Raw genomic sequence first — 17,794 nt, 5'->3', positions numbered from 1 at the left:
TACCTGTTGCGATGGGTAATCTGGCAGGGCTACACACTTCGGTGTGTAGTCGGTTAATGTGTGAAATTGGGAGACCGGGGATGGAGGATGATCAGCCGGTTACATTATTTGTTTGTCTTATTTGAATTATGCGGTAACTGACCCCGTGTTGTTGTTTTGTAAAACCTGCGGTGATCCATTCGGGGATGGTGAGCAGATATGATAGGTAATGCAGATGTTTAGTTATGGGACAGACATTGGGAGACATCACTTCGAGTCTAGTTTCCGCCGTTACGAGTTTAGCCGTCAATGATTTCAGTTGTATTGAAGTTCTTACACTTTTAGTTTGAGTTGATTTGAGATAATGTATTCGCTAACTCTTTATACTTTAATAAATGTTGTTTGGAAATTGTAACTTTGATATACTAACCTCGGGAAACCGAAATGGTAACAGCCTTTCATGTTAGGGTAGTCCTTGGTAAGGTACCTTGGTATGAGGGGGTGTTACACTTTTATTGTTTTACGTTTTCATTCATATTGCTTTTCATTCACATGATAGTTTATGCATCATATTCCGCCTAAAACCAAACCACCTACTACTAAAATGCATGAAAATTGACTCATATAGATTGTATGTTAGTTTTCATGGACATATAGATGTCACATACTTTATAAAGCCATCACCTTAGCTTATTCATTCTCGCATGCTAGATATTAGTTCACTTAAAATGAATCAAAATTAAGTTGATGGGATCTTCCTCTAAAACGGAAATTGAGATTATTCTTTATAAGTGCAAACAACTATGAATCCCTTCTTCGTCGGTAGGCATAATATGACCCCTTCTACGTTGGGTAAGTAGTTGTGTTGACTTAGTTTACCTCAACATCATAGTCCGAAGAGTTTCTCGTGATTATGATGGACTAAAGATAGTATTTACAGAAATTTATCGACCAAGAATTCTAACGGTAGAATTAGCTAAAAGGTTAGCTTCTCAACTTGCAGATAATTGAGTCTTGGGATCATTTATATAATTCTTGAGGGAGGTTAATTGTATAAATGTTTTGAGTCTTCGCGTTATGACAGTAGTTCATTAGACTTAAAAATCATAAACGATGCACATGCTTATTTTTTTATTCTTCTTCTCGCAGTGTAGAACACGTATATTTTGATAATACTGTTACAACTAAATGGCTGGAAATAACGCAATCCCAATGCCTAGTGCCACACTTGATCGCGCGTCCTGGCTTAAAGTTTTTATGGACGAAATGAATCAGTTCACACGTCTAAAAAATGACGGGTCCAACTTTGCGGGATCGGGAGGCAAAGACTACGGAATGCTTTGCCATTGCGACGGTAAGCTCGGGTACTTAACTGAGCCAATACCGGTTAACCCAGGCCCCAATGCAGGAGTCAACGAGTCACTCGCTTATAGTGACTTCGTTATAGAAGCGGGTGCGATAAAGAACGTACTCATCTTTGCAATGGAAACCAATTTGCAGAGACGCTTCATTGCCCAAGGTGCGAACAAGATTTTCACCACGCTCACTAACGAGTTCTCAAAAGCACCGAGAATCGTTACATATGAGCATACTTGTCGCTTCTTTGATGCGAAACTCCAGAAGGGCCAACCGGTTAGCCCACACATTCTTCACATTCTTCACATGATTAATGGGGGTTTCTTGAGCAGATGCTTGCAGCTCTGAACTTTCCTGAGAAGTTTAGGCATCTGATAATGCAATGTGTTACTACCCCCTCTTATACCATGAATCTAAATGGCACCCAGTTTGGCTTCTTTGCTGGCAGGAGGGGGTTGAGACAAGGTGATCCTAGCTCTCCCCTTCTCTTTTGTGTGTCTATGGAGTATTTGTCTAGGGTGATGAATTATGCTGTGGGTGAATGGTATTTCAAGTTTCACCCTCTTTGTAAGTCCTTAAATTTGACTCACTTGCTTTTTGCTGATGACCTCCTTATGTTTTGCAAAGGGGATCATCAGTCTATTATGCTTATCTTGAGGGTGTTGGCTACCTTTACTGCTGCCTCTGGCCTAAGGGTTAATGCTTCCAAATCAGAAGTAGTGTTTAATGGAGTGACTGAGGTATTGAGACAAGATATTACCTTTATCTCTGGTTTTCAGGAGGGTGTACTCCCTTTTAAATTCTTAGGGGTACCTATTCAGTCTGGAAGATTAACTAGACATGATTGTAATATCCTTGTGGAGAGAATTGTGGCTAAAATTAGGGGAATAGGAGCTAGGAAGTTAAGTTATGCTGGCAGGATTATCTTAATTAACTCTGTGTTTAACATTCTACATAATTACTGGTGCCCAATTTTCCTATTGCCAAAGTGTGTTATCAAGAGGATTGAAGCTCTCTGTCGAAATTTCCTGTGGAATGGTGATGATATGTACCAGAGAACCCCTCTGGTGGCACGGGGGGGAGTGTCTCGTTGCGGTAAAAAAAGAGGGGGGGCTTGGGTGTTAAGAATGCTGGGATGTGGAATATTGCAACTGTTGGTAAGTTGGTGAACTGGATTTATACAAAAGCTGATCGATTATGGGTGCTTTGGGTGGACCATATCTATATAAAGGGTGCTGACTGGTATACATATTCACCTCCACCAGACTCAAACTGGAATTGGAGGAACATATGTAAGGTTAAAAATTTGTTAGCTGCTGGGTACCAGGGTAACCAATGGATCTCTGATGCCAGAGGTTACTCTATTTCTGCTGGGTATCAATGGCTACAGGGCTCACACCCCCCTGTGCCTTGGTACAAGGATGTTTGGGATAGCTGGACAATACCCAAACATTGTGTTATTGGTTGGCTCATTCAGAGGAAAGCTTTGAATACAAGTGACAAATTATTTCAGCATGGGCTTAGTGGCAACAATATTTGTGTTCTGTGAGCTTGTTCCAGAAACCCATGATCACCTCTTCTCTGATTGTATTTACAGTAAACAGGTGATTAGCTTAATTGAACACTGGTTACATATGAGGTTTCAAACTCCTCCTGGTCATTGCCCTACTGTCAGGAGGAAAGTTTGGAGAGTGGTTAAACTTTCCTGTTGGTATGTCCTATGGATGGAAAGGAATACTTGCAGGATTGAACTGAAGCTTCGACGACCTGCGTTGCTTGCTTCAGAAATTCAGAAGACGGTTCAGCTAAGAATTCAGCAGAAAATGTCTTCTATTATTCAGCAGACGGATAGTGTTTGGTTGAATAGCCTAGGTTTCAATAGTTAAGATGTTTCTTGTTCCTTGTTATGGCTTTAGTTGATGAGAATGTATTCTTGTATTATCCTTTTTTATTAATCAAAGCTTACATTTTACCAAAAAAAGAGAATGTTGAGAAGCTGGAGGCATTGAATGCAAAATAGAAAAAAAGAACATTGTCATTGACCGAATGCTTCATTCTCTTCATGATGGTTTTGCCCTTTTCAGGGCGAACTACTACATGAATGACTTGAAAAAGAGTCCTCATGAGCTACACTCCCTTCTCGTACAGACCGAGAAGGATATGAAATTGAGTGGGAGCATGAAGCAGGATGTTCTCACGATTTCCAACAAGGGTAAAGGTAAGGGCAAGGCTCATGGTGACCTAGTTGTAGGTAAGCCAAAGTTTAAAAAGCCAGGAAACGGTAAGAGTGGGCCCGGTGAGACTAGTGGCTCACAGGGCAAGGCAAAGAGCAAGGGCGGTGACATTGAGTGCCACCATTGTCAAAAGACTGGACATTGGAGGAGAAACTGTCCTGTGTACCGTGAGGACATGAAAGCAGGCCTCGTCGTTCCTGTTGGTATGTCATCTTATATTCATATGATTGAGATTAACCATGCAAGTTTCAGAACTTGGGTACTTGATACTGGTTGTGGTTCTCATCTGTGTAATCAATTGAAGGGCCTAAAGAACATCATACCTCTCGAAAAGGGTGATGTGGACCTGAGAGTCGGGAATGGAGCACGAGTTGCTGCTGTCTCGAAGGGAACATACGTAATCCAACTCCCTAGTGGTTTTGAGTTATTTTTATATAACTCTTACTATGTACCCAGTTTGTCTAAGAACATTATTTCAGTTTCCGTACTTGCTAAAGACGGTTTTGCATTTTCAATAAAGGATAATAACTGTATTTTCTCTTTCAATGAAATGATTTATGGCAAAGCAGTTTCCATGAATGGAATTTACATCTTAGATCAAACCACGGAAGTATTACACGTGAATAATAAGAAAATAAAGGTTGGTGACAAAGATCAAACCTATCTATGGCATTGTCGAATGGGACACATAAATGAGAAACGCGTGAAGAAACTCGTCGATAATGGGACTATTCCCGCATTCGATTTTTCTACATATGGCACGTGTGAATCATGTCTCATTGGCAAAATGACTCGAATTTCCTTCAAAGGTGTTGGAATACGCGCTAGTGACCTATTAGGACTCATATATACTGATGTTTGTGGACCTATTTCAATTACCGCTAGAGATGGTTATAGATATTTTATCACTTCCACGGACGATTTAAGTAGATACGGATATGTCTACTTAATGAAGCATAAAAGTTAGTCCCTTGAGAAATTCAAGGAATACCAGAACAGGGTACAGAACCAACTGGAATCGTTTTGCAGTTAACTCCACCTAGAACACCTCAATTGAATGGTGTGTCCAAACGGAGAAATCAAACCTTACTTGATATGGTTCGATCCATGATGAGTCACACGGTAGTGCCTGATTCATTATGGGGTTTTGCTCTTTTGTCAGCTGCTCTTATACTTAACCGAAGTCCGACTAAAGCTGTCGACAAGACTCCATATGAAATGTGGAAGGGAACGGTCCCTAACTTGTCCTTTATTCGGGTTTGGGGCTGCGAGGCTTATGTCAAGTGGAGACACGAGGATAAGCTCGGCCTACGATCGGTCAAGACATACTTTATAGGTTATCCAAAAGGAACATTTGGTCATTACTTCTATTCGCCTTCCGAACATCGAGTTTTTGTTGCGGCTAGTGCGACGTTCTTAGAGAAAGAATTTCTCGAGAACAAGACGAGTAATAGAACCTTCGAGCTGTCGGAGATTCCAGAACCAACAACCGAGGAACAGATGGAGGAAGTTGTTCCTCCAACTGATGATACGGTTGATATTCCTGTGGAACCTAGGAGGTCGGGTAGAGTCTCTCATCCTCCGGACAGATACATTGGTATGGTCGAGGAGAATGACTTTTTACTCCTAGAGAGTAATGAACCCGCTACCTATAAAGGTGCTATGGCCTGTTCCGACTCAAAGCTATGGCTCGAAGCCATGCAATCCGAGATGGACTGCATGTATGAGAATAACGTATGGGATCTAGTTGATTTACCTAATAAGGTAAAACCTCTACAGTGTAAATGGCTTTACAAAATAAAGCATTTTGTAGATGCGCAACCAGATACCTATAAGGCACGACTTGTGGCAAAAGGTTTCACTCAAGTGCACGGATTGCATTATGATGAGATTTTTGCACCTGTAGTCATGCTACGTTCCATTCGGATAATCTTAGCGATTGCCGCTTTTCATGATTATGAAATTTGGCAAATGGATGTGAAAACCGCCTTCTTAAACGGTTATTTGGAGGAAGAGTTGTACATGGTGCAACCCGAAGGTTTCATAGATCCTGAACATCCTAAGAAAGTATGCAAGCTTAAGCGCTCTATTTATGGACTTAAGCAAGCTTCTCGGAGTTGAAATCATCGTTTCGACCAGGTGATAAAAGAGTATGGTTTCACTCGATCGGTCGAAGAACCATGCTTATATATCAAGTCGAGTGGAAGCAAGATTGTATTCTTGATATTGTATGTCGATGACATACTCCTGATTGGGAATGACATTCCTCTCCTATCTTCGGTTAAAGAATGGTTGAAGAACCATTTCCAGATGAAAGATCTGGGTGAGGCACAACGCATATTGGGAATCCGTATCTACCGAGATAGATCACGACGGACTTTATCACTTAGTCAAGAGTCTTATTTGGATAAGATTCTTGATAAGTTCAGCATGACCAACTTCAAGAAGGGGAATCTTTCAATGACGTCTGGGATGAAGTTGAGCAAGTCTCAGTCACCCACGACGCCTGAAGGGGTTGAGCGCATGAGTCGTGTTCCTTATGCATCAGCTATAGGATCAATCATGTATGCCATGATATGCACACGTCCAGACGTGGCATATGCATTGAGTATGACGAGTCGGTACCAAAAGAATCCATGTACCTACGGAGGACTAAGGATTGGGTATTGACTTATGGAGGAGATACTAAGCTATGCGCAACCGGTTACGCAGATGCTTACTTCCAAACGGATCGATATGATTAGAAATCTCAGTCTAGATTCGTTCTTACTCTTAATGGTGTTGCGGTCAGCTGGAATAGTTCCAAATAGGAAGTTGTAGCAGATTCTACTACTGAGCCATTGAAGTATGATAAGCATGTAGGGCACGTTATTTCCATGGGAATTAAATGTGTTACTGAGTTGTAGTAGTTGATTATGGATTTGATACATTATCTTTTTCATATACTATTCATAACTTCATCGTTTTTATATAATATTTTGTTTTTCATGTGGATTGTACTGACAACATTGAACGCCACAAAGTGAACTGAATTACATTATATTTGTTTTGGTCCGTAATCGCCTATATGAGCTGATAACTCTGGCTATTATATTGTGCAGTCGATTGATGGTGGGTTCAACGAGACATAAGTCAAACGGTTGACTGATCGTTCACAAATACGAGATTATAATGATACCTCGTAGGACAAATTTTTATGACAACGTAATGGTGTAACACCCCCATACTCCAAGTGCCTTACCAGGACCACTCAGGTATGAAGACATTACCATCTCGGTCGCCCGAGGTATGATAATCAAATAGACAAAACAGAAACAATGTTTATTATAAATAGTTTAATGAATAAATACAATCCTCAAAACAAACCAAAGTACGATACATTATTCCAAACTATCTGTTCTCAACTGAAATGTAAATAAATGCTAAACTACAGCGGAAGACTCTATCGTCATGTCGTGGCCATCCCAGCTATCCCAAAGACTCATCTCTATACTGTTCAATATCGCTCACCATCCCCGAATGGATCACCGCAGTTTACAAAACAACACCGGGTCGTACTAATCACACAATTAATATAGATAACAACAATAAGGCAAACAGACAGCTGAACTGTCACACACACACACACACACCACCAACTCCCATCATCTCAATACCGATCGTCCTTTGGACCCGCCCTGCCAGTGGGGGACCGCAGCCGTTCCCACCTAAGCCCCGCTCATCGTACGAGCGATAACCCTGTCCCATTAATGTGCACATCCCCTTCCGTGGCGGGTTCCACGAAGGGCGAAACTAGGGCGTGAAGTCACTCCCGCAAGTGACCCCACTCAGCCGAAAACGCATCTCGAGAGCCATAGACAACCAATCACAATCACAATCACAATCACAATCACAATCACAATCATCATATCAAACAACTAACTACAGCACATCACCAATATCCCATTATGGGACTAATACTGAGTAGGAAATCCTACCTGGAAAGCACAACACGCAGACGGTATCTACAATTTGTATCAAAACGGCTCCTCTACGAATTCTCCTCCTATCATACAAACACATAAAGACTACACATCACAAACTACACACCAAAACCCCCAATTCCTAAATTAGGGTTTCACCAATCTTAACAAAACATTATAGAAATTATATTAAAAGCTTACCCTCGATGCAAGGAATCCAACGACACGAACTACGATACGAACTGACCGTCTGAACTCCGGGAATTGTCAAGAACGCGATTAGGAAGAAGAACTAGTTGCTTTCTCTCTTAAACAGGTTTTAGGTTTTGTAAAAAGTGATTTAAAACAATGACGAATATGTTTAAATACCTTAATCGCGTAATTAACAAAACCCGAGAAAACTCCCCGTAAAACCGGACACTCGATCGAGTACCCAAGGCACTCGATCGAGTACCCACTACTCGATCGAGTACCCAACAGTCGAAACTATTTTACTTCGCAACTTGCCCATACTGACAGAGTAAGGGCTACTCGATAGAGTACCCCAAGACATATAAATACGGAGTATTACAGTCTTCCCTCCTTAAAAGGAACTTCGTCCCCGAAGTTCAAACCACTACTAAACAAAGGTACTCCCATGAGCCTCCCGACTCGAAGGTCAAACAAAACACAACGTAAAGCATGATACTAACCCAACTTATCCCGACAAACATACCGACACAACATATAAAAGGTGTATAAAACTCTTAAAAACTCTCGCGATCATCTCCTACCCCCCTAAAAGAAACAAGGTTACGTCCCCGTAACCATACATACCTGATCAAAAAGGAAAGGGTAACGCTCTTTCATGATATCCTCTGCCTCCCATGTAGCTTCCTCAGTCTCGTGGTTAGACCAAAGGATCTTAAACAAAACTGTCTCACCACTCCTAGTCTTTCTAACCTTTCGGTCTAGGATCTGCTTAGGCACCTCAAGGTATGATAAAGACTCATCAAGCTCTAAGTTCTCTGCCTCCAACACATGTGACGGGTCACTCACATACTTCCGCAGCTGCGATACATGAAACACATTATGCACTCTCTCCAACGCAGCTGGTAAAGCCAAACGATAAGCAACTTCCCCAACTCGCTCTAAGATCTCATAAGGCCCTATAAACTTCTGACTTAGCTTGCCTTTCTTCCCGAACCTCATAACCCCACGCATCGGAGACACTTTCAGAAGAACCTTGTCCCCAACCTGAAACTCTATGTCCCGATGATGTAGATCTGCATAACTCTTCTGTCGATCCTGGGCTGCTCTCATCCGTTCCCTGATCATCTTAATCTGTTCCACCATCTCATGCACCATCTCTCGGTCCTAAAACCACCGCCTCAAAGACTATCGTCCCAACAGATTGGACTCCTGCATCTCCTCCCATACAAAGCCTCAAACGGTGCCATACCAATACTGGTGTGATAGCTGTTGTTGTAAGAAAACTCTATCAAATCCAGCCTTTGCTCCCAGCTACCACCAAAATCCATCACACAAGCTCGCGCTTCTGTCATGATCGTCTTTTTCAACTCCTCATCGTTAGGAACACACCACCTACCATCAAACCTCAAGCTACCATCTGTATGAATGGAAAACCGGGACACTGTCCCTTTCTCTACTCCAGCTCTCCACTCCACTATCTTAGGATCCAAAGCCTGCTTATCCCGAATATCATCATAAAACTCCATATGTACTGTTATATCACCCATAGCATCTCCTTTCTGCATCATATGAATCCCAAAGCTCGCTACCTCATCCTCGGCCTCATCAAAGATAGAGTGTACACAAGGAATGTACACTCTTTCTACTCAAAGCATCAGCAACAACATTGGCCTTCCCTTTATGGTAGATGATTTTCATGTCGTAGTCGCCAATCAACTCCATCCACCTCCTCTGTCTCATGTTCAACTCCTTCTGCGTGAAGATGTACTTGAGACTCTTGTGATCAGAAAATACCTTAAAGATTGCTCCATAAAGGTAATGTCTCCAAATCTTGAGAGCAAACACCACTGCACCCAACTCCAGATCATGAGTAGGGTAGTTCTCCTCATAAGGCTTCAGCTGCCTAGAAGCATAGGCAATCACTTTACCATTCTGCATCAACACACATCCCAACCCATTCTTCGAGGCATCTGTATAAACCTCGAAATTCTCGCTCCCTTCAGGCAATGCTAGGACAGGAGCTGTGGTCAAACGCTCCTTTAATGTTTGGAACGCCGTCTCACAACCCTCATCCCAACGAAACCTGTTCTCTTTCCTCATCAACGCCGTCATCGGTCTAGCTATCTTGGAGAAATCTTTCACGAACCGTCTGTAGTATCCAGCTAAACCCAAGAAACTCCTAACCTCAGCAACATTCTCTAACCAGAACTCACACTTGGACAGCTTAGCATACAACTCGTGATCCCTCAAAGTCTACAACACGATCCTCAGATGCTCCTCCTTAGTCTTAGAGTAGACCAAGATATCATCGATAAACACCACTACAAACTGGTCCAAGAACTGCCTGAAGATCGTATTCATCAAATCCATAAACACTGCCGGCGCATTAGACAACCCAAACGGCATCACTACATACTCATAATGGCCATACCTTGACGTGAAAGCTGTCTTTGGTATGTCCACCTCTCTAATCTTCACCTGATGGTACCCCGACCTCAAATCAATCTTAGAAAAGACTGTTGCACCGCTCAACTGATCAAACAGGTCATCTATCCTTGGCAAAGGATACTTGTTCTTTATCGTCACACGGTTCAGCTCCCGGTAGTCTATGCACAGCCTCAAGCTCCCATCTTTCTTCTTCACGAAAAGAACTGGTGCTCCCCAAGGCGATACACTTGGTCTAATGTATCCCTTCTCTATCAAATCATCCAACTGCTTCCTAAGCTCCTCCATCTCCTTAGGACCCATGCGGTACGGTGCCTTAGAGATTGGCCCCGTCCCTGGCTTCAACTCAACGGTGAAATCTATCTCCCTCTTCGGTGGCAACCGGAATCTCCTCCGGAAAACATCCGCAAACTCTCCCACCACCGGTATCTCATCAATCTTTGGACTTTCTATCCGGTCATCTCTCACATGGCATAAGATCAAAGGGCATCCCTTCCTCGAATACGACTTCAAAGTAACAATTTGCAATCAGCTTAACTTTGGGTTTGACTAGAAACCCACGATAAGACACACTTACACCCCTTGGACCCCTTAAGGACACCTTCTTTTGATGACAGTCTATCTTAGCTTTATACTTTCCTAACCAATCCATCCCAACTATCATCTCAAAACCATTAAAAGGAAACTCTAGCAAGTCTACAGGGAAATCGACTTGCCCAACTATCAAAGATACATCTCTAAACAACCTCCCACACGATACAGACTCACCCGAAGGTATGAAAACTTGCTCCCTAACAGACTCATATACTCTCAAACCCAACTGTTTTACATGACTCGAAGACACAAACGATCGAGAAGCCCCGAATCAAACAAAACAAACGTAGGAATACCATTAACAAGGAATGTACCGGTGATAACGTGCGCATCTTCCTCGTTGCCTTCTTGTCCATCATGAACAACTTGCCATCGGTCTTCCGCCCACCTCCCCGGACAAGATCTTGGGCGATGCGGTCGGCTTAGCACCCGACCCTTGATTGTTGTTGTTGTTGTTCATCGGTGTCTTCTGATAAGAATTACCGCCGTTGCGGTTGCCTCCACTCTGGTAGCTCTGACCTCCCCGGTTTGGCCATGATCCAGCTGGTCTGTTGCTCGCAAAGCTCTGTGCAGGTCTCGACGGATCCGGTGCACTCGTGCACTCATGTCTCTTGTGGCCTACGCCACCACAACCAAAGCAGGTCACTCCCCAACTATTACTCACACTCCCTCGGCCTCGCCCAAAGGAAGTCCCAGCACTAAACCCAGACCCAGAAGAAAATCCCTTAGATTGATTGTAGTTGCCTTTCTTGTAATTAGATTGGCCACCACCCTCGCTCTCAGACTTCCTCTTCTCTCCACCTGACCTCTCCTGAGCCATCTCCACTAGTCTCTCGGCTCTCCCGGCCCCTCTCATACGCTTCCTTTACATCGGTAAGGACTCCCACGGGTAACTTATCCATAATTTTCGTGGTTAGCCCTCTCTCAAACCTCAAAGCCAGATTCTCCTCACTCAAACCCATATCCTCAACATATCTAGATTTCTCATTGAACTGCTGTGTAGTACTCGGCCCACAGACATCTCGGCGGTCATCTTAAACTTGTCGAACTCCTTTCTCAACTTACTCCTCACATGTTCGAGTACGAACTCCTTCCTCACGACCCTACGAAACTCCTCCCAAGGTATAGCGGGTAACCCTTGGTTGGTATATATCTCCTTGGCACTCACTTTCACCGAATCCCACCACTTGCCACCGCCTCCCTCGGATAGAATGCGGCTGATCCACTCTCATCTTATCGGGACGGTGAACTAAATCTAGTATGTTCTCCATCTCCCTCGCCCAACTATCAAGAAGGTTAGGCTCCTCAACTCCCTTGTACTCCTTCGGGTTAAACCTCGCAATATAGAGGCTGACTTTAGCATGGTCAACCTCCTTCTCCTTATCCTTATTCTTGTCCTCATTCACTTTCTTTAAGGTCTCAGTAAGAGCATCTTGGTGTTCTAACATCTTTACGATGTCATCCATGGTCATAAGCTCTGCTCTCGCGTACAAAGCATTTCTCTTTGGCGGCATCTTGAAACTATACATATATAAGAAAGGGTAGATATGAACATACGTACTAAACTTCAAAACACGAAAACACGCTGCCCAGAACCTACTCGATCGAGTATCCAAACCCACTCGATCGAGTAACGGGCTACTCGATCGAGTGCCCCCATGTACTCGATCGAGTACCCAAACTCCAGAACCAAACAGACCTTCTGATCTCTAACCCACTCGATCGAGTATCTAGGCTACTCGATCGAGTGACCCCCTACTCGATCGAGTACCCCTAGTTACTCGATCGAGTGCCCCAAAACGCGATTCTGGAATCAAAATCCCCAAAAACCCACCCGATCGAGTCAGTCCCACTCGATCGTGTATCACTAATACGTAAGAGCTACCCGCATATTACGTCATATGCTAACATGCTAACCTTATAAAATCACATGATATCATAATAAATATGCTACGCATCTATTCTACTATCAACAAGATCAATTCATCATGCTATTAAAGCCACATTGTAAACATCCAACATGTTATTCCAACATCAAGTCCACACATTTATTACTTTTCTTTCACATTCTCCACTTCCTATTTCAACACCAACCAATCAACACACTTCATCACTTTGTTGCACAAGTTAATCAAACACACAGATGACTCGACAAACACTTTCCCCATGTGACCGGTTCAAAGTTGTAGGGCGACCCTCGCGACTTTAGGACGTCTCCCAAGCCTTTGCACTAGCTCCTACAACTTTTACCCCGGGTTCATTTTAATTGACTCCCTATGTTCATTAAGTTCATTGGTTACAGGTTTCAGGATCGTCGCTTTGATACCATTTGTAACACCCCCATACTCCAAGTGCCTTACCAGGACCATCAGGTATGAAGACATTACCATCTCGGTCGCCCGAGGTATGATAATCAAATAGACAAAACAAAAACAATGTTTATTATAAATAGTTTAATAAATAAATACAATCCTCAAAACCAAACCAAAGTACGATACATTATTCCAAACTATCTGTTCTCAACTGAAATGTAAATAAATGCTAAACTACAGCGGAAGACTCTATCGTCATGTCGTGGCCATCCCAGCTATCCCAGTACTCATCTCTATACCTGTTCAATATCTGCTCACCATCCCCGAATGGATCACCGCAGGTTTACAAAACAACACCGGGTCGATACTAATCACACAATTAATATAGATAACAACAATAAGGCAAACAGACAATTTGAATCACGTCACACACACACACACACCACCAACTCCCATCATCTCAATCGACCGTCCACCTTTGGACCAGCCCGCCGCGATGGGGGCAATGCGTTCCCACCTAAGCCCCGCTCATCGTACGAGCGATAACCCTGTCCCATTAATGTGCACATCCCCTTCCGTGGCGGGTTCCACGAAGGGCGAAACTAGGGCGTGAAGTCACTCCCGCAAGTGACCCCACTCAGCCGAGAACGCATCTCGAGAGCCATAGACAACCAATCACAATCACAATCACAATCACAATCATCATATCAAACAACTAACTACAAAGACATCACCAATATCCCATTATGGGACTAATGCGAGTAGGAAATCCTACCCGGAAAGCACAACACGCAGACGGTATCTACAGCTGTATCAAAACGGCTCCTCTACGAATTCTCCTCCTATCATACAGCACATAAAGACTACACATCATAAACTACACACCAAAACCCCCAATTCCTAAATTAGGGTTTCATCAATCTTAACAAAACATTATAGAAATTATATTAAAAGCTTACCCTCGACGCAAGGAATCAAACGACACGAACTACCATACGAACTGACCGTCTGAACTCCGGGAATTGTCAAGAACGCGATTAGGAAGAAGAACTAGTTGCTTTCTCTCTTAAACAGGTTTTAGGTTTTGTAAAAAGTGATTTAAAACAATGACGAATATGTTTAAATACCTTAATCGCGTAATTAACAAAACCCGAGAAAACTCCCCCGTAAAACCGGACACTCGATCGAGTACCCAAGGCACTCGATCGAGTACCCCCTTACTCGATCGAGTACCCCAGCTACTCGATCGAGTACCCAACAGGTCAGAAACTATTTTACTTCGCAACTTGCCCATACTCGACAGAGTAAGGGCTACTCGATAGAGTACCCCAAGACATATAAATACGGAGTATTACAAATGGAGTCCTAAATGTTTAAAAACATTCGCTGCCAGGTCATGGATAGGACATCCATTGTGTTCCTAGAGTCGATTCTTTTGACTATCGACTGTCTCTTGAGATTAAGGCAGATTTTGGGTGACTTTGGTTTCTTTCTCACGGTCTGCCGTAACTGGAGGCTTAGTAGATTTTTTTCTGGGTCATTTCATACTGTGCTTACATATGCAGGATTCGAGTTGAGGAAAATATCCAACCTTAATACTAACAAATAGAAAAAAAAAACAGATGAGAGAGATTGGATGAGAGAGGATCCTCTCTAGCTTTACCAGCTTTCCGATCATGACTCGTCTAAAAGCTAATGAACCCACGTCGTTTCTCCGGCGTGGTAGATCTGCGATAACTTCTAATCCTTCAATCCCCCCAAAACCCACTCTTAATTCTGTAATTAACTCTGCTATTCACACACAACTTTCGCCTTCGGGAGCTCCATTGAATCACTCACCAGCTAAGGACTTGAGCCCGTCAGTCAGTACAGTGGTTACTCAGTCTGAGCCAACTGTAGATGTGCCTACGACCTCCACAGATGTGCCTACGACCTCCACAGATGCTCCAAAACCACCACCTGGAGACAAGATGAATTTGGAAAGATCGGATCATGGCACGTTCTCACCTAGGAATGGAATTATTCTCGACGACTAGTACGAATGAAAAAGAGAATGAAGTTACTATAGATATGGCGGATATCCAAGGTGAAATAGATTTCTGGCAGTTCACACTAGTAGGACAATTCCTCGGAGCTAAGCCCCTCGTTATTCGGGTTCGTGATTTCGTTCAAAAATTTTGGAATCATGTCTCTAAACCAGATGTATTATATTTTAAGAAGGGATGGTTCTATTTTCGTTTTGAGAAATTTGAAGATATGCAAACAATTATGCGTGGGGGGTGTTGGAATTGGAACAATAGCATGTTGGTTTTGAAAAACCGGCACCCAACTTTTGGACGTGAGTTGGATTCAGTTCCAGTAGTGCCTGTTTGGATCTTGCTTATGGATTTAGATCCCCTGTTCTGGTCTCCAAAAGCTCTAAGTAAGATCGCTAGTAAGGTTGGTAAACCGCTTTATGCTGACCCTGTTACTACTCATAAAGAGCGTCTGGGATTTGCTAGAGTATTAGTGGAAATGGATGTGTCAAAACCCGTCCGATGATCTCTTGTTACACTCCCCATTTGGGGGTTCTATTTTACAAAGGGTAGTTGTTGAATGGATGCCTTATTTCTGTGGACATTGCAAAAAGCTTGGGCATGAGCAGGGGAATTGTCGTTTACTAAAGAAGAATGAGCGCCTAAGAAGGGGAAAGATACCAAAAAGGCTTATGTAATCGTGGTTAAGCATTGCGCTTCACCGTGGAGCCAAATCTTGACGCAGATTACTAAGCAAGTTGAAACCGAAGCCCCAAAAAGCCCCCAGTGACTAACCACCGAGATTATTCAATCCCCGCGGTAGCCAAGCTCGTGGTCACTAACACCTCGATGGCAAGGAAACTAACCAAGAGACAACAGATCCAAATCCAGATAGCAGTGTTATATATCAGGAAGGGAGCACAGTGGAAAAGGATCCCTCTAAAGTGCTGCACCTAAGTAGTACTGGTAAGGCTGATGATTCCATACAGGATGTTCCCATTTCTGAGCATGTAACCCACCCTGCTAATCTCCTTTTAGATACTGGCCAGAGTGTATCCTTAGATGAGCAGATTATAGATGAGCAGATTATAGAGGGGACTGAAAATACCTCACCTCCCCCATGATAATTGGTTCATGGAATATTAGGGGTATGAATGAATACCTCAAGCAAATGGAAGTAGTGGCACTATTTAATAAAAATAAACTGGATATTATTGGAGTATTAGAAACTAGAATCAAGATTCATAATATGAATAAAGCTATGTGTTCTTCTTTCAAGCAATTTTTCCTCACTCATAACTACAATTCTCATTATAATGGTAGAATATGGCTCCTGTGGAAGAGCTCTCTCCTTAAGGTTTCTGTCATTAGTGAAGCAAACCAGTGGATAACTGTTCATGTTAAAAGTATATGTCCTCCTTCTCCGGGCATATCACCTTCGTTTATGGTTCAAATGAGGGTGGCCCTAGGATGCAGCTTTGGGATCACCTCAGGAATGCCCAATTTTCATCTCCCTGGATTATTTTAGGAGATTTTAACTGTGTTCGTAGTGTTGATGAAAGGATTAGTGATAGTCTCCCTGTACTTTTTCGAGTTAGATGATTTCAATGCTTGCCTTGATGATGCAAGCTTGAATGAACTATCCACAATGGGATGCTTTTTCACGTGGACTAATAATCAACAACCTGCTAGTAGGAAATGGATTAAGCTTGATAGGGTCCTCTGCAATGGGGAATGGCTCCTCAAGTTCCCTTCTTCATTTCTTTGAGGCCCTCCCATCCGGTTTATCGACCACTCCCCCTTATTGTTCCGTTGATCCTTCAATTCGACTAGGCCTAAACCCTTCCATTTTTTGAATTGTTGGTGTCTTTGACCCATCATTTAGGGAAACTGTTGCCCAAGTTTGGTCCACTAAGGTTAGAGGTACAAAGAATGTACCAGCTGGTTACCCATTTAAAAATGTCAAGCCTCGCCTTAAAGAAGTGAATGCTTGTAGCTACTCTCACCTCTCTGATAGAGTCCAAGATGCTCAAGATAAGCTCCGTTCTTGCCAACTTCTCCTGCAGGTCTCTCCCACAGATGGGACCCTACTGGAGGAGGAAGCTGCTCTCTCCAGAGCTTACTTTCATCTTAAAAAATCTGAACTTTCCATGCTTCATCAGAGAGCCAAAGAACATGACATCTCTGCCATGGATACTAATTCTGCCTATTTCTTCTCCAAAGTAGCTGCCAGAAAGAACTCAAATTCCATTTCCAAAGTACATGATATGAATGGGATTATTTGTGATGATATAGACTCTATTGGTAAAGCTTTTGAGGAGTATTATCGTAAGTCGCTAGGAGTTGCGGAGACCCCAATATAATGCCTGACCTGGAAGTTATCAATTCTGGTCCATGTCTAACTGCTGATATGCAACAGTTGCTCACCCAGAATGTTTCTCCTGAGGAAGTAAAAAATGCTCTCTTCTCCATTGACCAGAATAAGAGCCCGGGTCCTGATGGGTTTTCATCTGGCTTCTTTAAGCATGCTTGGACTATTATCCAGGGGGATTTTACTAGAGCCATCTCAGACTTCTTCAGGACTGGCAAATTGCTAAAGGAAATCAATGCCACTGTCATTGCTCTTCTCCCTAAATCTGATAATGCAAATTCAGTCTTAGACTTTAGGCCAATCTCATGCTGCAACACCATTTATAAGACTATTA

The 17,794-nt window shown here is 42.9% G+C and overlaps 1 protein-coding gene across 1 annotated transcript; it reads left to right on the top strand.

The window, feature by feature from the left end:
- The first annotated feature begins 16,350 nt into the window (after positions 1-16,350).
- On the top strand, positions 16,351-17,452 carry LOC141631944 (uncharacterized). Its single transcript, XM_074444545.1, has 3 exons — positions 16,351-16,495; positions 16,640-16,835; positions 16,975-17,452. Exons 1-3 carry the CDS (start codon positions 16,351-16,353, stop codon positions 17,450-17,452), a joined length of 819 nt encoding a protein of 272 aa, XP_074300646.1.
- The last annotated feature ends 342 nt before the right edge of the window (positions 17,453-17,794 follow it).

This window comes from Silene latifolia, chromosome Y (assembly GCF_048544455.1).
Source record: "Silene latifolia isolate original U9 population chromosome Y, ASM4854445v1, whole genome shotgun sequence".
Classification (NCBI taxonomy): Eukaryota; Viridiplantae; Streptophyta; class Magnoliopsida; order Caryophyllales; family Caryophyllaceae; genus Silene; species Silene latifolia.
This window is presented reverse-complemented; position numbering and strand designations above follow the sequence as displayed.